We start from the raw sequence: 20017 nt of genomic DNA on the forward strand, positions 1-20017 counted from the left end.
GAAAAAGAAAAAAAAAGGGGTGGATGTACATTGGGAAGTAGGAAGAGGGTTTTGGGGCATCAATCTTTTCTGGCTACTTCTTGCTGTTAAGGGGCAATGTGGGGGTTTTGTCCTTCTTTCTGGTTTATGTACATCTGTCCATCTTGTCTGCTCGGTTGAAGGCACTGATACTGGAATTCTCATAGCAGGAGGGTGTTGCTAACATGTTCTTGAGTGAGGTTCTGTATGGATCTGTGAATAAAGCTGGTGAGAAGTTTAAGGAGGTAGGGGCCAAATATTAGTAATGCTAGGATGTTTAATATTAGAGGAATACATGGGTTTAAAAGGGAAAAGAGCCAAGATTTCTACCCAGTAATGAGATTATTGTTTTGTAAATTTTTTTTTACTTTCTTTTTAATGTCCTCTATGGTGGTTATTACTGACTGAACTTGGCCTGATTTTTTTACATAGTAACAGCATTCTTCTCCTAACAAGGTGCAGGTAAGTCCTTGGGCTGATGTTAGAGCATCCAGCACTCTTCTGTTTTGTAATGCAACTTTGGCCGAGACTGATGTTGTGAATTCATTTCCTCAAATCTTTTGGTTATTTTCTCAGTGAGTTTTATGAGGTTAGTTGGTAGCTGGGCGTATTGTGTTTGTGAAAGGCCAAGAGAGATTGCACCAGCCACTGCCTCACTAATTCCTAGAAGGCTGAGAAAAGCTATAATACGGATATGTATTGCTCTTTTTGTCTTGGATTTTAAGGGTCTGAGTACTGTGGTAGGGGTTGCACTGAGGTTAACATATCCCATCCATGGGAGGGTATAGACTGGAGGGCACTGTCCCTGCCAGAAAGGTGGGAAGTATCCATAAAGGGAGTTTCCACAAAGAAAAGAAAGGCCTAATGTACTGTCAGGAGTCACATAAAACACTAGCATCCAATTGTGTGTGAGTGGGTTGTTTGCTTGCAGCACATGAATGGGAGATACAGAGGGTCATAGGATTGGGGGTGGGGCTGGGAGCATTTGTAATGTTGTGGAACGTCCAAAGATATCCCCTATTAGGGTCCCATAACATGGGAAATGTATTAAGGGCTTTACAGTTTTTGTGTTGAACAGTGGGACAGTAGGTGGTATTTATGAGGTGGTATTTATCTGCTACTGTGCCAGGCAGCCTTCCCTGGCAATAAACTCCATGGTTGCTCCATCCAGGTTTTGAGACATCACAGCAGGGATTGTATGTGTAGCCTTCATCTTTTAAGGTTAATTTTCCTAAATATACACAGGGGGCTTGAGGGCAATTTTGTGTATCTGAGCCAGTGAGGCTGCCTGATAGGGTGGTGTTCTGGTTTGCTAATGCTGCTGTTTTGCAAAACAAGAGAAATGGATTGGCTTTTATAAAGGGGATTTATTTGGTTACAAAGTTACAGTCTTAAAGTCATAAAGTTTCCAAGGTAAGGCATCAACAATAGGTACCTTCACTGGAGAAAGGCCTTTGGCATCTGGAAAACCTCCATTAGCTTGAAAGACACGTGGCTGTGGTCTGCTTGCTCCCAGGTTGTGTTTCAAAATCGTGTTCTCCAAAATGTTGCTCTTAGGGCATTTTTTCTCTCTTAGCTGCAGCTCCTCTTCAAAATGTCACTCTCAGTTCCTCCAAGATCCCGCTGTTTGTGACTTCTTTTTATAGGACTCCAGTGAAGTAATCAAGACCCACCCTGAATGGGTGGGGCCACATTTCCATGGAAACTTTCAATCAGGAGGTTACACCCTAATCAAAGTCATCACTCACGGTTGGGTCACATCTCCATGGAAGCACTCAATCAGAAGTTTCCAACCTAATCAACACTAATACATCTGCCCCCACAAGACAGCATTAAAGAATATGCTTTTTCGGGGGGACATAATATATACAAACCAGTATAGGTGGTAATGTTGATAATATGTTGGCACTGCTTTTTTGGAAATTGTCCCACTGGGATTTTAGCTATGTGTAAGCTTTGATCCAAAAGGTCAAGCTTAGGTTAGTAATGTTGAGATTAGTATGTAGTGGAGCATGAAAAAGGGGGCCATGAGCTATGTCTTGTAGGGCCATTTTTATGTGTTCCCATTTGTCTGTCCAAAGGGTTGCAAAGGCAGGGAGTGAGATAGCAGGCAGGGAGATGGCAAAATGCAGTTGTATGCCAATATGCATTTTGGTGTCACCCCAATCTCGTTCTGAGGCTGTGATTAAAATGGGTGGTTTGGCGATATTAGGACAGATCCAACACGAGTTAAGATGGAGGAAGGAGGCAGTTAGATTGACAAGGGGAAGTAAGCTTTCTGTGAGAGAAATTTGAGGCAGGGGTTGTAAGGTTATGCTAAAAGGCATTAGGATAAGTGCAGTGAGGACGAATGGATTCATGGTAAGTTTAGGATGATGAGAAGAGTAAGGGTGAAGAAAGAGGTTTCTTTGGGGTAAAAGTATGATAGGTCTCTCTGAAACCAAAGGTCCTCTATTATTTCAATAAGTGTTTCATCTGATAAAGGAGCATTGGGTAAGAGATGTGCTAGATGTGTGGAAAGAATGGCTAAAAAATATTCAGCATGTGGATGCATGCAGGGGTTCATGGGTAGTGCCATCAGATAAATGTTTGGTTACACTTTGGACACACTTGGAAATGGATTTGATCTAGAATTGATAAGAGGATGAGGGGAGAGGAGGAAAGTGAGAGTGAGATAGAATACTCTAAGGCAGGTTAGTCAGCTGGAGGTGCTGCCCATTTGTTTGGGGGGTTTCCACCTGAGGCTCATTTGATTTGTAATTGGAGCTCTCGGATCTGCTCACTGGTATATTGTAGATGCATTGATTGTGTGGGCGGAGTTGTGGGATTCTGCTGCTTTTTATCCTGGGAAGGAGCTGGTGCTGGTTTTAACCTGGAAAAGTGTATCCAAGGTGTGATGTTAGGAAGTTTGGCAGCTGTTGGGGTAGTGAGATGGATGATGTGTGTCCTGATCCAAAGTGGGTGAAGAGGTTTAGGGTTAAGGGTTTTGAGGTAGACCCAATGCCGCGGCTCTACAGGCAATGAGACAGTAGAGAGTGAGGGTTCTGGTAGAGAGGTATTGGCTATTTGACAAAGGAGCAATTGCATTTGTGTTAGTTTGGGACTGTTATCTTCAAATGTAGAGGAAGTCTGAGGAGAGTTGCCTAATAGGAGAGGACACGCATACATAATTTCAAAAGGACTTAATACATGTGGTTTTGGGGTAAAGAAATTTCATTAGGGCAATTGGTAATAGTTTTATTCATGTGCTTTGGTTTTGGACGGAGAGTTTAGTGAAATGTTTAATTAATCCATTTATATTTCTACTTTTCCAGAGGATTGAGGTTTATATAAGGTATGTAGTTTCCATTTGATGTTAAGTGCTTCACAGACTCCCTTTGTGATTTGGAAGATAAAGGCAGACACATTATCTGACTATATGGAGATGGGAAGTTCAAAGTGAGGGATTATGTTTGTGAGAAGAGCTGTTTTTAAAGGGGTGGTTGTTATCCCATTAACCCCCACAATAGAGATAGAGGAAGGGGTCAACCATCCATTAAATTCTTGCAAAACTGAATATGTGGCCCCCATGTTAAGAAAAAAGGAGATGGCTTACCTGCTACTGCAATCCTTACACTGGGATTAGCTTTGCTGATGTTGATGCTGGGGGCTGAGCTTGGGCATCATCAGTCTTCAGTGGCCATTCCCAGGAGTTCTGGGAGGATGAACCCCAGCTCTGGGTCAGGAGCAGGCTTTGGAGCAGCTGCCCTCTGGCTTGAAGCCTGGGGACAGTCCGACTTCCAGTGTCCTTTACTTCCACACACGGGACAAGGTCTCAGCAGATCCCTGGGGGTGAGGCAGGGGAAAGCCCAATGCCCCCCCTTGCCACACTTGAAGCACAGTCCCAGTTGGAGTCGGTCGGTGTCAGGAGGCTTCCGGTGGTTGTTCTGGATTGCAGCTGCAAGTAAGTTATATTTAGCCTGATCTCTTTTGAGTTTTTGTTGTTTAATTTCCTCATCTCTATTGTCAAAGACCTTAGAGGCTGCTTTAATGAGATCTTTTTGAGGGGTTTGAGGGTCATTTTTAGCTTTTTTAATTTCCTTTTTATATTGGGGCAGGACTGGGAGATAAAGCATGTGTGTAGGTAAAGTTGTCCAGCTTCTGAATTGGGGTCTAGGCTAGTATAGTTAAGAAGGGATTCAGTTAATCTATTCATAAAGGCAGCCAGATTTTCATCAGGTTTTTGAGTGATTTTTTGGAGTTTGTCATAGCTTACTGCTTTAAGGGCAGCTTTTTCATCCTTCAGTAATACACGTGAGGAAATGTGCCATGTGGGGAAGGTGAAGGAATTGAGCTGGTGATTCCAGGTGGGATTGGTGGTGGGAACTGCTGTGGGTCTGGCGGGATGCCTGTTAGGGTCTTGAGTGTGTAAAGTGTCCACAAAGGCAGCGGCAGCATTTGAAATACGAGTCTTTTTCTTCAGGAGTGGTAGAGGAGGCAAGGATGATATAAACATTTTCGAAAGTGAGATTATATGATTGGGTAATGTACTGAAATTCTTTAATAAAGTGAGCAGGGTCTCCTGAGAAGGACCCTAGACTGTTTTTTCAATTTGAGCTAGGTCAAAAGGGAAAAGGGGACATGGGCTCTAACAATGCCCTCAGATTCTGCTACTTCACAGAGGGGAAGGACAGGGACCAGCATAGAGGATTCAGGGGCCTGAGTGGAATGTGCGTGAGACAAAGTATTAGGGGGCAAAAAAAGAGGGGAAGGTGGAGAGGGAGAAGAAGAACAGGAAGAGGCAGGGGGGGTTGGAGGGTGCAGAAGGATCATACGGGGTGGGGGAGTGAAGTGCATGATCAGAGGGACTGAAATCAGAGGTGGACTCAGGGGCTTGGGCAGGAGGAGGACGAGGAGCGTGGAGGAGAAGAATCTGGTAGGTGGTGCCCTGACGAAGGGAGGAGCAGTTACAGAGATGGAAGAAAGTCTGAATGTAAGGAATCTCAGACCATTTGCCATTGTGTTGCATGAAATTTTCAAGATCTTGGAGAATTTGATAATCGGAGGTTCCATTTTCTGGCCACTGACTATTATTATCTAATTTATATTGAGGCCAAACTGTGGTTGAAAGGAAGATAAGTTTCTTAGGTCTGAGGTCTCCTCCCAGATATAAGACTTTAAGATTTTGGAGGAGACAGCCCAGAGGATTGCCTTGGGAGAACTGAGAGGGAGTTTCCCATCGGGAATGTGATTAAGGCAGAGCTTTAGTGGCCTTGAAAGGGGAACAAGAATGAGAGAGTCAGGCATCCTTGAGTCTTTCAATTTTTGCTCAGGAGTGAGAATGGAGACCGAACTCAAACTCAGGTGTCCCCAAGAATGAGGGGTCTGGCCTTGGGAGCAGTTTCCCTTGGCCAGAGAAGGTACTGACCTATTGCTAGGATTTCTGGAGGAAAAATCAGAAATGGACAGAACCTTCTGGAGGGGCTGCAAAACTCACCCACCGAGTGAATTGATGTCCAGTGTTGGGTGATCGGTGAGCAAGGGCAGGGTGGAGTCTCCCCATGGGCTGACTGGTCTCAACATGACCTTCTCCTGGGTTTTGGCACCATAATGTTAGAAATTTTGGAGCATAGTTACAGAAGGCATGGAGACCAGTTGACTTCAGGCAGGAAAATTTATTCGCACATCAGCATGGCGGGGGTCTGAAGTAGAGCTTCAGCATACTTGAGGGAGAGGGAGAGCTGTATTTATGCTTCCCTTTCAGGGTGGGGTATTAGTAGGGGTGGACAGGAGGTTTAGCTGATGGGTCAAATGCCAATAGGGAAGTGAGTAGTAGGTTTCTTGTCCTTTTAAGGATTGGAATGTGTATAACTGAGGAGGGGTTCCTTAACAGGATATGATGGTTGTTTGTTATTTTGGACACCAGGAATTTTTACATAAAATGGCTTGCCTAGCATGCTGTCTGTGAATACCCATATTTGGAGTAGAATTTTCCAACAAAAAGAAGGGTGGTGGGGGTGGGTCCAGAGAGAAATTAGCAGTGTCTTGGAATTCAACGATCTCAAGGGATTCCATTACAGTTTCATCTGGTGAAACAGGGTTAATTTATTCATATGGAGATTCTTTCCTTAGAGGAGACAAGTATAGTTTTATCTGGCAATGCATTTTATCTCTTCCTTTAGGATGGCAGACCGTAACAGATTTATCTAGCAAAGATGACTTAGAAGAATTTAGGGGTTCAGTGGCTCCATTATCATCAGGATCACTCCAAATGCCCCCCTTCCAATTTGTATGATTACTTTCCTTCCCATTCAAGGTCCTCACTTTAACAGCAGACACTCTGCAATGTTGAGAATTCAACCTGTGTTGTAATATAGTTCCTTGCATGATGAGACTCTGCATTTGGTTTCATAAAACTCAACTCTGCAGCTATAATAATTGAGAATTCCCTTCAGGGAACACAGAGAAATTCTGATATTATTCATGTGGTGCTTGAACAGTGATTTTGAAACCTAAACATTTCTTTTAATAACTGACCAGTATATTTAGGAACAACCAGTCATCATGTATTTGTGCTCCAAGGGAGCACTCTATAAACTACAGTGTGAATGGTGGCTCTTCCTTTGTGCACTTGGTGAAGTGTCCTCAGTCGTTCATCTTTATTGTCTCCTGTCCCAGGGTAAGTAGAACTGGCCATTCAGACCAAGCAGAATTCCTTCTGTCCTGCTGCTGTCAGGATCTTCATTTACTTCAATTTTTAGCATCTGACTTCAAATATATGATGTATTCATTTCAATTTGTTTATGATAATTGTAATTGTCACACATTTTTCTCTTCAACAAAATGACTCTAATTGAATGCAACACCATGGCTTAGTCATTTTTTATTGTCCATGTACCAGTCACAGGGTCTTGCACAAAATACATGTGTGCTAGTTTAGATGTATTATATCCCCCAAAAATGACATGTTCTTTGATGCACTCTTGTGGGGGCAGACATATTAGTGTTGATTGGGTTGGAATCCTTTGATTGAGTGTTTCCATGGAGATGTGACTCAATCAACTGTGGGCAAGACCTCTGATTGGATAATTTCCATGGAGGCGTTACCCCACCAATTCAGAATGGGCCTTAATTAAATCACTGGAGCCATGTTAAAGAGCTGACAAACAGAAAGTACACAGTGCTGTTGCAGCCAAGAGAGTCATTTTGGAGCCAGCCACTGAAAGTAGACTTTTGCTAGTCCTGAGTTTGCATGGAAGAAACTAAGGGAAAGCACCCAGACACCTAGAGAGAAACATCCTGGGAGAAGGCCAACTTGAAACCAGAACCCTGGAGCAGAAGCCAGTCATGTGCCTTCCCAGCTAACAGAGGTTTATTGGACACTATCAGCCATCCTTCAGTGAAGGTACCCTATTGTTGGAGCCTTACCTTGGATACTTTGTGGCCTTAAGACTGTTACCTTGTAACCAGATAAACCCCCTTTATAACAGCAATCCATTTCTGGTGTTTTGCAAAATGGCAGCATCAGCAAACCGGAAAACATGCTCAAATAAATGCTTGTTGAATTGAATTAAATGTACTTGGTAGAGATGGTGTATTATTCTTAACACATGCCTTTATAAGAACTAATTAATTTGTTAATTCAAATTTTTCATGCATCTGAGTTAAATGTTTTCTTGAAGAAAAGTAACATTTAGTCTTAGGGGAAAAGCCCCTATAAACCACTGAAGAATTTCTCATTTTTAGGAAATGCGTGCTAATGTAATTCAGCTAAAGAGAGATAATGTGTCTACTCTCCACTTAAAGAGTATCCAATGCAATTTATGCACTTTGTGGTCAAGCAGATCCATCTTTGCCTGTCTGTATCTGATTGTATGTGTGATTTCCCCCCCCATGTTGCCACACAGTACACCAGAACACTCATTCCTAATATCACCAAAAATAAGACTCTAAAAGAATTCATTATCTTGGAAAATCTGGATCAGAACATGTTGGAAACAGATCTGATAGCAGACTATGGCCCTTAATGACTCTACATAAGCAGGGCTAGTGTAAGCAAAGAAAAAATATCTCTTCCTAACTGCAGTTTCCTCAAGGAAATTCCCCATTGATTTTTCTAATAAGGCTGAAATTCTGCTTTATACAGGATGATTTTCATTTGCCAGGTTTCTTACTGGATAGATTTGCAGGTCAACAAATATTTCATGGCAGCTTTTACATCCTTATTCCTCAAGCTATAGATGATAGGATTCAGCATGGGGGTCATTGCCCCATAAAACAGGGACATGAATTTGTCCAATGTTTGAAACTTGTCTTTCCCAGGCTGGTCTTGAGACATGGGTTTGGCATACATAAAGAAAACTGTACCATAAAATATGATCACCACAGTCAGATGTGAAGAGCAGGTGGAAAAGGCCTTGCATCTCCCAGTGGCTGATTTCATTCTCAAGATGGTATAGAGGATGAAAATATAAGAGAAGAAGATGATCAGCAATGGAAGAACCAGGAAAGTTATATTGGACACCAGCATGGTGGCAACATTGAGAGATATGTCAGCACAAGCTAACTTGAGAACAGCTAAGATTTCACATCCAAAATGATTGATGATATTATTCCCACAATATGGCAGCCTCATGGCAAGAGCTGTTTGTATAATCGAGTTGATAACACCAGAGGACCATGAACTGAAAGCCATCAGCACACACACCACCTTGCTCATGATGATGGGGTATCTCAGAGGGTTGCAGATGGCCACATAGTGGTCAAAGGCCATCATGCCCAGGAGGAAACACTCTGTTGACCCCATGGCAAACACAAGGAACATCTGCACTGCACAGCCATAGAAGGAAATGCTTCTTTTCTTTGATATGATGGTCACTAATGTTGAGGGAATGGCAGCAGATGTATAACAGATATCAAGGAAAGAGAGGTTTCCCAGGAAGAAGTACATGGGTGTATGAAGACGAGAATCAAAAATGCTTGCTATGATGAGAACACTGTTGCCAAGCAGAAGCACTAGATACATCACTAGAATCAGAGCAAAGTAAATCATTTCAAGTTTTGGATGGTCTGAAAGACCCTGAAGAATAAATTCTGACACAAATGTCTTGTTATACTTATCCATGTCATCTGATTTCAGGATGTCAAAGGATAACCTAACCTAAAATATATTTAATGCCAAGCAACAAATATTTAAAGTTCCCTGATGAGTCATTTTTTAGGGTGTAATAAAAGGAGTGCTTGCTTTAAGCTCTGATACGTAGGTGCCCTCAACCATGTGTGTGGTTATAACACAATCTGGGAATATGATGCACCTATGCCTGATAGCTCATGTGTGATGATCTATCTATGATAAGATATAGGCATGGAGGTAACCTCTCCTGCTATTGAGGACACATTCCTGAGTTGAAGTGTCTTAAATCTGTGGATTATAATAGACTTCAACTGCACTGGAATTCTGATTCACTAAGTAAACTACAAAGTCAAAATTTCAAAACAACCTTGATTTTTGTGAAAATTGCCTTATGTGCCTGACACTGCATACCATATTTCAGTTAGTTTCATTGTGTATGTCATAGACATTTAATCCTGATAAGTTGAATCACATGTACTACAATTTAGCATGTATTTAAGACAAAGTCAGTTGTAGCAATATTCAGTTCACTCTTAATATCTTGATTGATTTTTCTTATGACAGGCTCACGTGATAGACCAGTTCTGCATGTATATGATGGAGGATCTTTGGAGAACATTACATACTGTTTCTGTTCATTTTATTCTGTAGCTTTAGAATTTATCTTGATAATATATTGTTTTAAGTCAGCCTGAGAAAAGAATAATAATGTTTAAAATTTATTATGTGTGTTTGTATATCACTTGATGCTTTATAAATAATCATTCTTTATATTATCCTCATTTTCTGATTTTTAATTTGAAAGGCAGAACTTAACAAAGGTTGCCAGGTTAGAAAATAATTAATTAAAACTTGAAGCTCAAATCTTTGACACCAAGTCTGGCTCACTTCTTTACTGATTTTAATATGTATGTGAATCATCTGGTGATCTTGTTATAGGACAGATTTCCTTCTAGGGTTTAGGGAAGGGCTTGAAATTCTGCATTTCTAATAAGCTCCCATGTGATGCTGATGAAATTGGTGTAGAAATAACAATGAGTATCCAGGCTTTAGTCTACACTGAGTCAGCAGACCATCCAGATATTTTGCTCCTGAGATATTTTCTTTTTTCTTATAATATAGTTTGGCTTAATGACCTGGAAAATACAAGAACATACTTCTCTCATATTTTAATGAAAACTCTAGGCACATCAGGTTGTTAAATAGTCTTAAGAAAAAATATATTGTTGAAAAACACATTTTTAAAAAAAAACAAGTTAACTTATGCTGGACTTTAAAATATTTTTAGGATATTGCTTACAGCTTACGTGAGCCAAGTCATATTGCACAGGAGGAGAATAAAAATAGTAATCTAAGGTGTCTGCCATTATAATGTTCAAAATCAGTTAGGAATAGAGGAAAACTATACATGAAATTATAGTGTGCTTATCTTTTTCTCAATGTAATTTTATTGAGATATAGTCACATAACATACAATCCTCCAAAGCGTACAGTCAGTTGTTCACAGTATCATCGTATAGTTGTGCATTCATCACCACAATCAATCTTTGAACACTTTCATTACTCCAAAATATAGAATAAAAATTAAAATAAAAAAGAACCTCCAAAACATTCCATTCCCCTCCTCCCCCCATTGTTCATTTACTTATTTACCTTTTTTAGTGTGCTTATCATTTTAATATGTAGCTAGAATAAAATTTATGTTTTACCAGTTGGAAGAAGTTTATGAAAAATAAATCACTCTGGGGATAATTCAGGAGGAGTTTCAGACTCATGCCAGATCTGGAAGTACAGAAAGGATAAGAAAGGTGTGGGAGATTAGAGGGAAAGGGGAGTATCCTGAAAGGGAGAAGTTGAGCCCATTTTTAGGAGTAACTAGATGGTATTACATCGATTAGGACAAGGAAGATTCGGTAGGGGAGTGGGGACAAGCCCATCTGAGAAGGAGAGTGTGGCTGGAGTTTCAAAGTCTCAAAATCTGGCCAAGAAGGGGACAGCTCTTTTGGTGAGAAAGGGGCACATTAGCAGAAAGAGCCATTTGAGATGAGTGCTCAGGCTCTGACAGCTCCCCTCTAAATGTGACAATACATTTTATGAGGTTTATAAGTAGAAATGTGACACACAGATTAAAGTTTTCTTAATGGGTTGTTAGTAAATACTGACTGGTTGTAAATTAGTCTTTCTGTAACCACCACCAGATTCGAAGTTGATCAGAATCACAACCTAGTCCTCACCTTGGCTACAGTATTAAGAATGTTGGCAGAGCTCCTCGACCCCACTCTCCCATGTGATTTCTTGCATGATGGTTGTTGGGAAATTTACTGTAGAGCAAATAATGCCTGGAGTCAGAATCCAGACTCAACAGAGGGATTCTCACTACAGAATCAATTTAAAGAATACTCAGTTGAAATACTTCAACTTTCAATTAAAACAAAAGGGGGAATTGAAAATTTCAATTTTAGAGAATAAAAATTTGAGACTACAAGTGATTTTTAAAATCTGTATTCAGCTTAAAGTCACAACTACCTAAAAAATCATACCTTCATTTCATCTATTTAGCCAAGTTTTATTGTAGACTTCTAGGTGTCATATTTTGTCCTTGACATTAGTTCACTTGGCCAAGGTCACACAGCTAAAAACGTGCAGATGCAAGACCCGAAGCCCATGCTCTTTCTACTATGACCCTGCCTAACCAGTACCAGTAAAATCTGCATAGAAATCATATATCAATAGCAGGGAATAGTCCTCAACAACCATAGATAAAATAAGACAAATTTGACTGTACTTATCTGACAGAGACCAAAAGACAGTGACAATGATTCTACACTCCCTGTATACTACTTCTTAGGATAAATCAAAGTTTTCCCCATGTAGTGTCTGGAAATTGATCAAGGGATGCCTTGGATAAGGGACATAGCACTTCGACCAACCAAGTCTTGAAGAAAGACGGCAGGTTACTGAATTACTTGGAAACATGGCAATATTTCAGGCCTGTTCTTGAGTGCTGGTCTGCAGAGCCTGTTGGATTCCTCCTTCTGACAATGGTGCATATCAGGTCACATAAACTGCTTCTCCCTGGCACCTGTTCCAAGCCTTCCACATCCAGCAGGAATCCCCTGATCAGTTCAAATATACCTTGAGCCAGGGTTCTCTGGCTTCCTTTATTTTCTTCCATCTGCAGCACTTTAAACTGGTTTTCTTATATTTTGTTAAACAACAAGGGATGTGGGGGAAGGAGGTTGTGGGTCTTGTTAATCCCTCTACTGAACAGACAAGGTTGATTTTCTAGGTTCTCAGCAATTTCCGTGTGAGTTCATGGTCAAGATTACTTTAATGGGACCCAATTCATTTGCAACAGACTCTCATTTTTTCTTTGTTTTGTTTCATTTTTAAATATCTTTCAGTCAGCACTAATAGGCTGTCATCTTATAGAGATAATCACCAGTTTAGGCAGTGGAAGTACAGAGAATGACAATCACCTATTACTCCTTTGGAAAGCATGACATGAATTGACATAGTGGAAAATTCCTTGGGACTTAGGAACCAAAGTCTTATGTTTGAGGATCTTTGCTTCTCATTTATAGACCCAGCTTTCTCCTATGTGAAATAGGGCTTAAAACACTAGTTTTGCTTGTCTCATAAGGTTTTTGTGAGGAAAAGTTAGATAGCATACATAAATTGATTCATGGATTAAAAGGCATTTCACAGATATGTGTAATAATAATGATGATTATAATATTAAATTGTTAGTTGTATTTTAATAATGTTAGATATATTTCCTCAGGTTGCATATGGCATAAGCTTAAATCAAAGAACATCTTTATTCATGTCTTGAAAAGGTACATTCTCATGGTATTTAAAACTTACCTTCATACTGAGAAATTATCTTCCTTCCAGAAGAGCCCATTTAGAATTTTTTTCTCCATGACAGTACTCTGAGTTAAAAGTGGGTTCAACAAATGATGCATATTCCACAGATGCAGATGAGTGAATATATGACATGCAATAGTGATTGTAATTGTTCCCCAATTCCCAAAGCAATTTAAAGTTGGAATGAGAGATGTGTGGAATGGAGAATCTTCTTGGTGCACCTAGAACGGTGTTTCACAGACCCAATTAAAAGGGGAGTTGGGAATATAAGTGGCACACAAACTCTAAAATTCAAATAAAACTCTCCTGACCATAAGGCTTCTGGAAACACGAGGTCAGGGTCCACCAGTCAAAATTTGTAACATGTGAGACCTTTTTAATTCATAGTATATTTACCAAAAGAATTTTAAATGCCAAATTCATGCCAAATTCAAAAAGAGAGCTTAATTTTCAAATAATAATTACCAAAGTCAAATATGAGAATAAAAAATGATCAAGATATTATGAAAATTGAATAAAATATTTAAATACATCATTGTTTAGCTCTTCTACTTGATTCTCTATCCATTCTTTATGAGATGATACTCATGCATGATTTTTTTTGAATGAAAGGAATACAAATAAGCAATAAAATAAATACTTTCACAGGATAAATGTTAATCTGGGTAGTTAGGGCCATAACAGGAAACATTCCAGAATTGAATGTTTGTTTCATAAGTTTATATAGGTCAATATCATCTTACTGAATAAAAGTGTTTCAGGAATTCTATTATGCTGTGTTTTAGTTATTAAAACTTAGTTTGACCATAATTTTTCATATTTCACTGGAAAATATTTGGATTCTGGGAAACAACAGAATTCACTTAAGGAAGCAAGATTATTATTTAGGTGCATACATTATGAGAAGCACAAACACCCATAAACTATTCTATGTGTGCTTTAAAATACAAATGAAAATTTGTGAAAGTTATTTTATGAAATATAAATTCATAAATGTTTAGAGTGGGAAAACTCTGTAGGAATTAACAATTGTAATTCCCATTTCTATAGATGAGTAATTGAATGTATTTAATGGTAAAATGATGTTCAAAGTCACTTAGTCACTGGCAATAATTGAAACAGTAACAATTACAAAAGGTTAATATTCAGGATGAAAAACAAATGCTTTTAAGAATATAAAATAACTTTTTATATTTTGAGGTTGAAATACAACTGGGTTTGTCTATTAAAATTGAAAACATGTATGAAACTCTGAAGGTAGCAAGATTTTTCCAATAAGCATGGCGTAATGAATTTCCTAGACAATGCCATTATTCTGTTGGTATATATTTATGTCTATATTTTAGAATCAATAATGAAGTTTGAAACACAGCTCTAGACAATTCCATCAAGAAAACATTTTTAAAAAGAAATAAAAGTGAGGTATGTTCCTACATTTCTTTTCTTCCTAAATATGTTACTTTTCACAAATATCTCTGACATTTTATATTTTTCCAAGTTCATATATGTCCCTGGGAATATTTTAATAGTATTTTTATATTTATTTCTTATGCTTCTACATTTTTAATATCTAAACATAAAATATGTTCATGATCATTATCACATTTAGGCTACTTTCAGAGTATGTATCGCCACAAGATGATGGGGTTATAATCTCTGTCCTCAGGGATATCTGAACATAGTGCAATAAAAAGACATAAAATAATAGATATAACACAAGTTGATGTACTATGAAATAGATGTATAAATACAATGTAGACTGGTTGTATGATGATACTAAAGTGTCCCTTAATTTTATGCCTTTGGACCCGGTGATGGTTGGCATTGTGATAAAATTCATTCCAACTGCTGGGACTCCTTTTGTGAAATTATGGTTGGGAAGGTAGAGTGATGTGTACTTGGTACTCATGGATCTACTAGCTTAGCTCACATAAATGATATTCACTCATATAATATATATGAATATATATATCAGAAAATATATATTTGAAATATTCAGACGAAAAGTAAAATAAGGATAAAAGTGATGGAAAAATATTAGGACAATTAAATGAAGTGAAAGTGTTCAGATAATAAATTTAAAGTGACAGAAAAACTAAGAGTTTAATAGTGTAACTACTAAGGTTTAAATGGCTCACTGTAAGAGAACAGGTGGCCAGGCTACTCCTCTGATGTTTCATGCCACAAAAGAAGAATCAGTGTAATTAATACAGAACAATTAATGGAGATAAAGACTACAAGTTAATGAGATAAAAATGAGAATTGTGATTCTGAGTCGCAGTCTAGTCAGAACCTCTTGGTGCAACCTCTCACAGGGGACCTGAGTTCTTTTGAATTAGTATGATATAATGACCTGGGGATGGTGACTAAACATTATCAGAATTTTCAGGCAAATGGTACACAGTGTACTGTTATACCAAAACTTTCTCATGACCAGTTAAAAGTTAGGTTGATAAAGTGATGCAACCATGAAAAGCTTAAAAGTAAAAGTGTGAAGGAGACATTAGCAAAAATCATCGAGTATAGAATACTAAAAATCCATCCCTCCAGAAACACAACAATTAAGCTGGGAAAAATAACCAGAATGAACATTTTTAGAACTCTGGAATCTAATAAAAAGCTTATTAAAAAGGGGGAATATTTAATTGAGTAATAAAACCACAGCTAACTCTCTGTAAGAGAGAATTTTGGTATTCTAACTTGCCCTGGCCACATCCCTTGCACTCCAGCTCAATGGCAGCCTTGAAGAAACAGCCCATATTGTGGGTACAGTTTCTGAGTAAAAGGTATCAGTATGGACTTTAATCACTCAAAAATGTGGTGGTTTGTTTTTACCTATATGGTGTTTCCCTGAAGAATAGACTCAAAAGACTTGCCTTTATTCACCTAAATTGGATTTCTCCCAGGGCAGAATTGGCAGATGGGGAAGCATTTGTCAAAAACATTTAAAGCCATACTTACCTGGCAGGGGAGACACCATGATCACGAAGGTGGTTTTCCCAGGGCGAGGCTTATCCATTGCACTATGGATGTGGTTACCTCTGCGATTTCCCCAAATGTGGGAAACTCAACTGCATAATTTGTGGTAGTGGGGGACTGCATTCACACTCTCTCCTGAAAAGGAAAAAAAAAAAAGAAAAGAAAAGAAAAGAAAAAAAACCATTTCAAACCAAATGTATTAGCTGCTGCAACTGGGGCAAAGGATGGCAGTTGGAGAAGACGATAAACAATCCAAAAATCTTGAGAAGCAAGGCTAAGGAATAAGATGCTTTGGAGAATAAGGGCTTTGAAAAGCTACCTCATCTTCAGGGGTATGCAGAAGGTCACATACATGCACAGGAATGGGTGCATGATCAGAAAAAAAGTAAGAAATCCAAAGCTTTCATCTTTGGCTAACTTTCAATCTATGCACAAGCAGGAAGTGAAAGCTAAGGCAGAGTTGTAAACTGCCTGGTTGAATGTTGAAGTTATGCCTCACCACATACACAGAATCAATCTGCAAAAACTGGAAAATTTGTTTTTTAATTTTGGTTCCAGGCATTTATGAAAATGTCTGACAAATAAGTAGCTCACCACTAAGCTACTAGGACAGTGACCTCAGTGGTAAAAAACAATCAATTGTGCAGACTTAAAAAAATTAAATCAGAAAAGCCACTAAACCAACCAACAACAACAGCTACACAAATAGCAAAAACAAACACTGGAGAAGAGAAATTCTGATTTCAGAATTTGCCACCTAATAATATTTAAATGACTAGGTTTCAGTGAAACATTGTGAGGCCTGAATAGAAACAAGGAAGTGTAGCCCAAATATGGGGGGAGGAGCACTTGATAGAAACTGTTCCTGAAGTACTAGACAAAGTTTTAAATTATTTCATATTTACTCAAAGAGCTAAAGGAAGTCATGAACAAAGCAATAAAGGAAACTATGAGAAGCATATGTCACAAAATAAATAATATTTATGAAGGGTTAGAGATTCTGAAAAGAAACCAAATGGAAATTCTGGAGTTGAAAGGTACAATAAGTGATATGAAAAATTCACTACGGGGATTCAACAGCAGATCTCAGTAGGTGGGAGAAAGAATTAGAAAAGCTGAAAATAGTTCAGTTGATATTATATAATCTGAAGATCTTAAAGAAAATAAGAATGAAAAAAATGAACAGAGCCTAAAAGACTTGTGTGATGCCTTTGAGCATACCAGCATAATTGGAGATCCAGAAGGGGAGGAGAGAGAGTAAGAGGAAGTAAGAATATTTAAAAAAATAATGGTCAAGAATTCCCCAAATTTGATGAGACACATGAATACAAATCCAGATGTTCAATGAACCCCAAGTAGGATGAACTCGAGGAGTCCCACACCAAAACATATTATAATCAAACTGTCAAAAGAAAAAGACAGAGAATCTTGAAAGGAGCAAGAGGGAAGTGATTGTCATATACAGGGAATCCTCAATAAGATCTACAGCTTATTTCACTTCAAAAATGATGGAGGCCAGAAGGCAATGGGATGACATATTCACTGTGCTCAAAGAAAAAAACTGTTGAGCAAGAATTACATATCCAGTAAAATTATCTTTCAGAAAAATCCTTCAAAAAAAATTTAGACATTTCCAGATAAACAAAACTGAGTTTGTCACTAGTACACCTACAATTTTACCCAATGTTTAAGGAATTAACATCAATCCTTCTCAAACTCTTCTGAAAAACAGAAGAGGAAGGAACACTTCCCAATTCATTCTATGAAACCATTATTTCCTTGATATTAAGGCCAGACAAAGACAGCACCAGAAAAGAAAACTACAGACCAATATTCATTATAAGGGACAAAATCATTCATGACCATGTCAGTTGATGCATAAACATCATTTGACAACATTCAATGCCCTTAAATAATTAAAAAAAAAATTAGCCATCTGGGAATATAGAGAGTTTCTTCAACATCATAAAAGGCATTTATGAAAAACCCAGGGTTAATATCATACTCAATGATGAAAGATTGACTGATTTCCCCAAAGATCAGAAACAAAATAAGGATGTCACTCTCAGAATTTCTGTTGAACATTGTATTGGAATTTCTAGCCAGAGCAATTAGGCAATAAGAAATGACATTCAAATTAGAAAGAAAGTAATAAAACAATCTCTATTGGCAGATGGCATAATTTGTATACTGAAAATCCTAAAGAATTAAAAAAAAAAACCACTATTAGGGCTAATAAATGAATTCAGCAGATAAATTTGCAGAATTCAAGATCAGCATACAAAAATGAGTTTTATTTCCAAACACTAACAATGAGCAATCTAAAAATGAAATTAAGAAAGCAATTTCATACATAATGTCATCAAAAAGAAAAACAAATACTTACGGATAAATTTATCCAAGAAGATACAAGACTTGTACCATGAAAATGATAAAACATTTATGACGAATTAAAGAAGACATAAAAAATGGTAAAAAATTCCACATTCATGGGTTGGAAGAATTAATTTAAAAAAAATGGCAATACTCACCAATAGATTTACAGATTCAATGCAATACCTATCAAAATTCCAACTGCCTTTGTTTACAGAAATAGAAACAATCTTATCCCAAAATTCATATGGTATTGCAAGGGATCCAGAATAGCCAAAACAATCTCGAAAAAGAAGGATAAACTTGAAGAGCTCAAACTCCCAAAATGAAGATTTATCAAAAACTTACAATAATCAAAACAGTGTAGCACCAGTATAAATATAGACAGGTAAATCAATGGAACAGATTGAGAGTCCAGAAATAAACCCATACATCTATGGCCAATTGATTTTCAACAAGGGTACAAGACAATGGGGAAATGTGGAAAGAACAGTCTATTCAAAAATGGTGCTGAAGCAACCAGATAGCAACAGGTAAAAGAATGAAGTTGGATCGTAACTCAAAATGTATCAAAATGTAACTAAATACAAGTGCTAAACTATAAAACTTGTAGAAGAAAACTTACGGGAATTCCTAGATTTAACAGTAGTTTCTTAGATTTGACACCAAATTCATGCGCAACAAATAAAGATTACGTTAGACTCAACAAAAATTGAAAACATTTATTTATCAAAGGCAATAACAGAAAAATGAAGAGACAAACCCTAGAATGGGAGAAAATATTTGTGAACAACATATCTAAGGGTCTATAATCCATAGTATATATATCTATCCCTTAGAACTCACCAACCAAAAAACCCATTTTAAAAATGGGCAAAGGGCTTTAATAGACATTTTCCCAAATATATATAAATTTTCAATAGGCAGATGAAATGATGTTCACCATAATTATTCATTAGAGAAATGCAAATCAAGACCACAATGAGATGATACTTTGCTAGGATCCACCAGAATTGCTATAATAAATGCAAACAAAAATCAGAAAATAACAAGTATTGGTAAGGATGTGGAGAAACTGGAACTCTCATATATTTCTAGTGGAATGTGAAATGCCACTATTTGGCATTTCCTCAAATATGTAAACATAGAATCACCATACATCCCAGCAATTTAACTTCTAGGTGTATAGCCAAGATAATTAAAAATAGGTATTCACACAAACAAAAAGAGTTTTATTCATAATAGTCAGAAAGTGGAAGCAACCCAAATGTCCATCAACTGATTAATGAATAAACAAAATGTGACATATTCATAAAATGGAATATTAATCAGACATAAAAAGAATGAATTAATAACACATGCTACAACATGGATGAACCTTGAAAGCATTATGCTTAGTGAAAGAAGCCAGACACAAAAGGCCACATAATGTATATTTAAATTTATATGAAATGTTCAAAAAAGGCAACTTCATAAAGACAGAAAGGAGAGTAGTAGCTGGCCAGATCTGGAAGAATGGGAGAATGCTAAGTGACTGCTTAATAGATCTGAGGTTTCTTTTTCAGTTGATGAGATGTTCTGGAATTAGAGAGTGGTAACAGTTGCAAAACATTAAAATGTACTAACTGCTACTGAATTGTACACTTTAGTTGGTTAAAATGGTGA

At 37.7% G+C, this 20017-nt stretch overlaps 1 protein-coding gene and 1 non-coding gene across 2 annotated transcripts; one reads left to right on the forward strand and one right to left on the reverse strand.

Annotated features, from left to right (window-relative positions):
- Window positions 1-8167: 8167 nt before the first annotated feature.
- Window positions 8168-9181, reverse strand: LOC119545354 (olfactory receptor 13C3-like). The gene has a single exon (XM_037850833.1). The coding sequence runs from the start codon at window positions 9119-9121 to the stop codon at window positions 8168-8170; it is 954 nt and encodes a 317-aa protein (XP_037706761.1). The 5' UTR covers window positions 9122-9181.
- Window positions 9182-15953: 6772 nt separating this feature from the next.
- On the forward strand, window positions 15954-16117 carry LOC119505811. Its single transcript, XR_005210849.1, has one exon. It is a non-coding gene; the product is annotated as a U1 spliceosomal RNA (small nuclear RNA).
- The last annotated feature ends 3900 nt before the right edge of the window (window positions 16118-20017 follow it).

The sequence above is a fragment of the Choloepus didactylus genome, chromosome 10 (genome assembly GCF_015220235.1).
Source record: "Choloepus didactylus isolate mChoDid1 chromosome 10, mChoDid1.pri, whole genome shotgun sequence".
Lineage (NCBI taxonomy): Eukaryota > Metazoa > Chordata > Mammalia > Pilosa > Megalonychidae > Choloepus > Choloepus didactylus.

Bases quoted from the DNA above. Each gene is read 5' to 3' on its own strand.
- LOC119545354 (XM_037850833.1), bottom strand. From the start codon at position 9,121: ATGGATAAGTATAACAAGACATTTGTGTCAGAATTTATTCTTCAGGGT.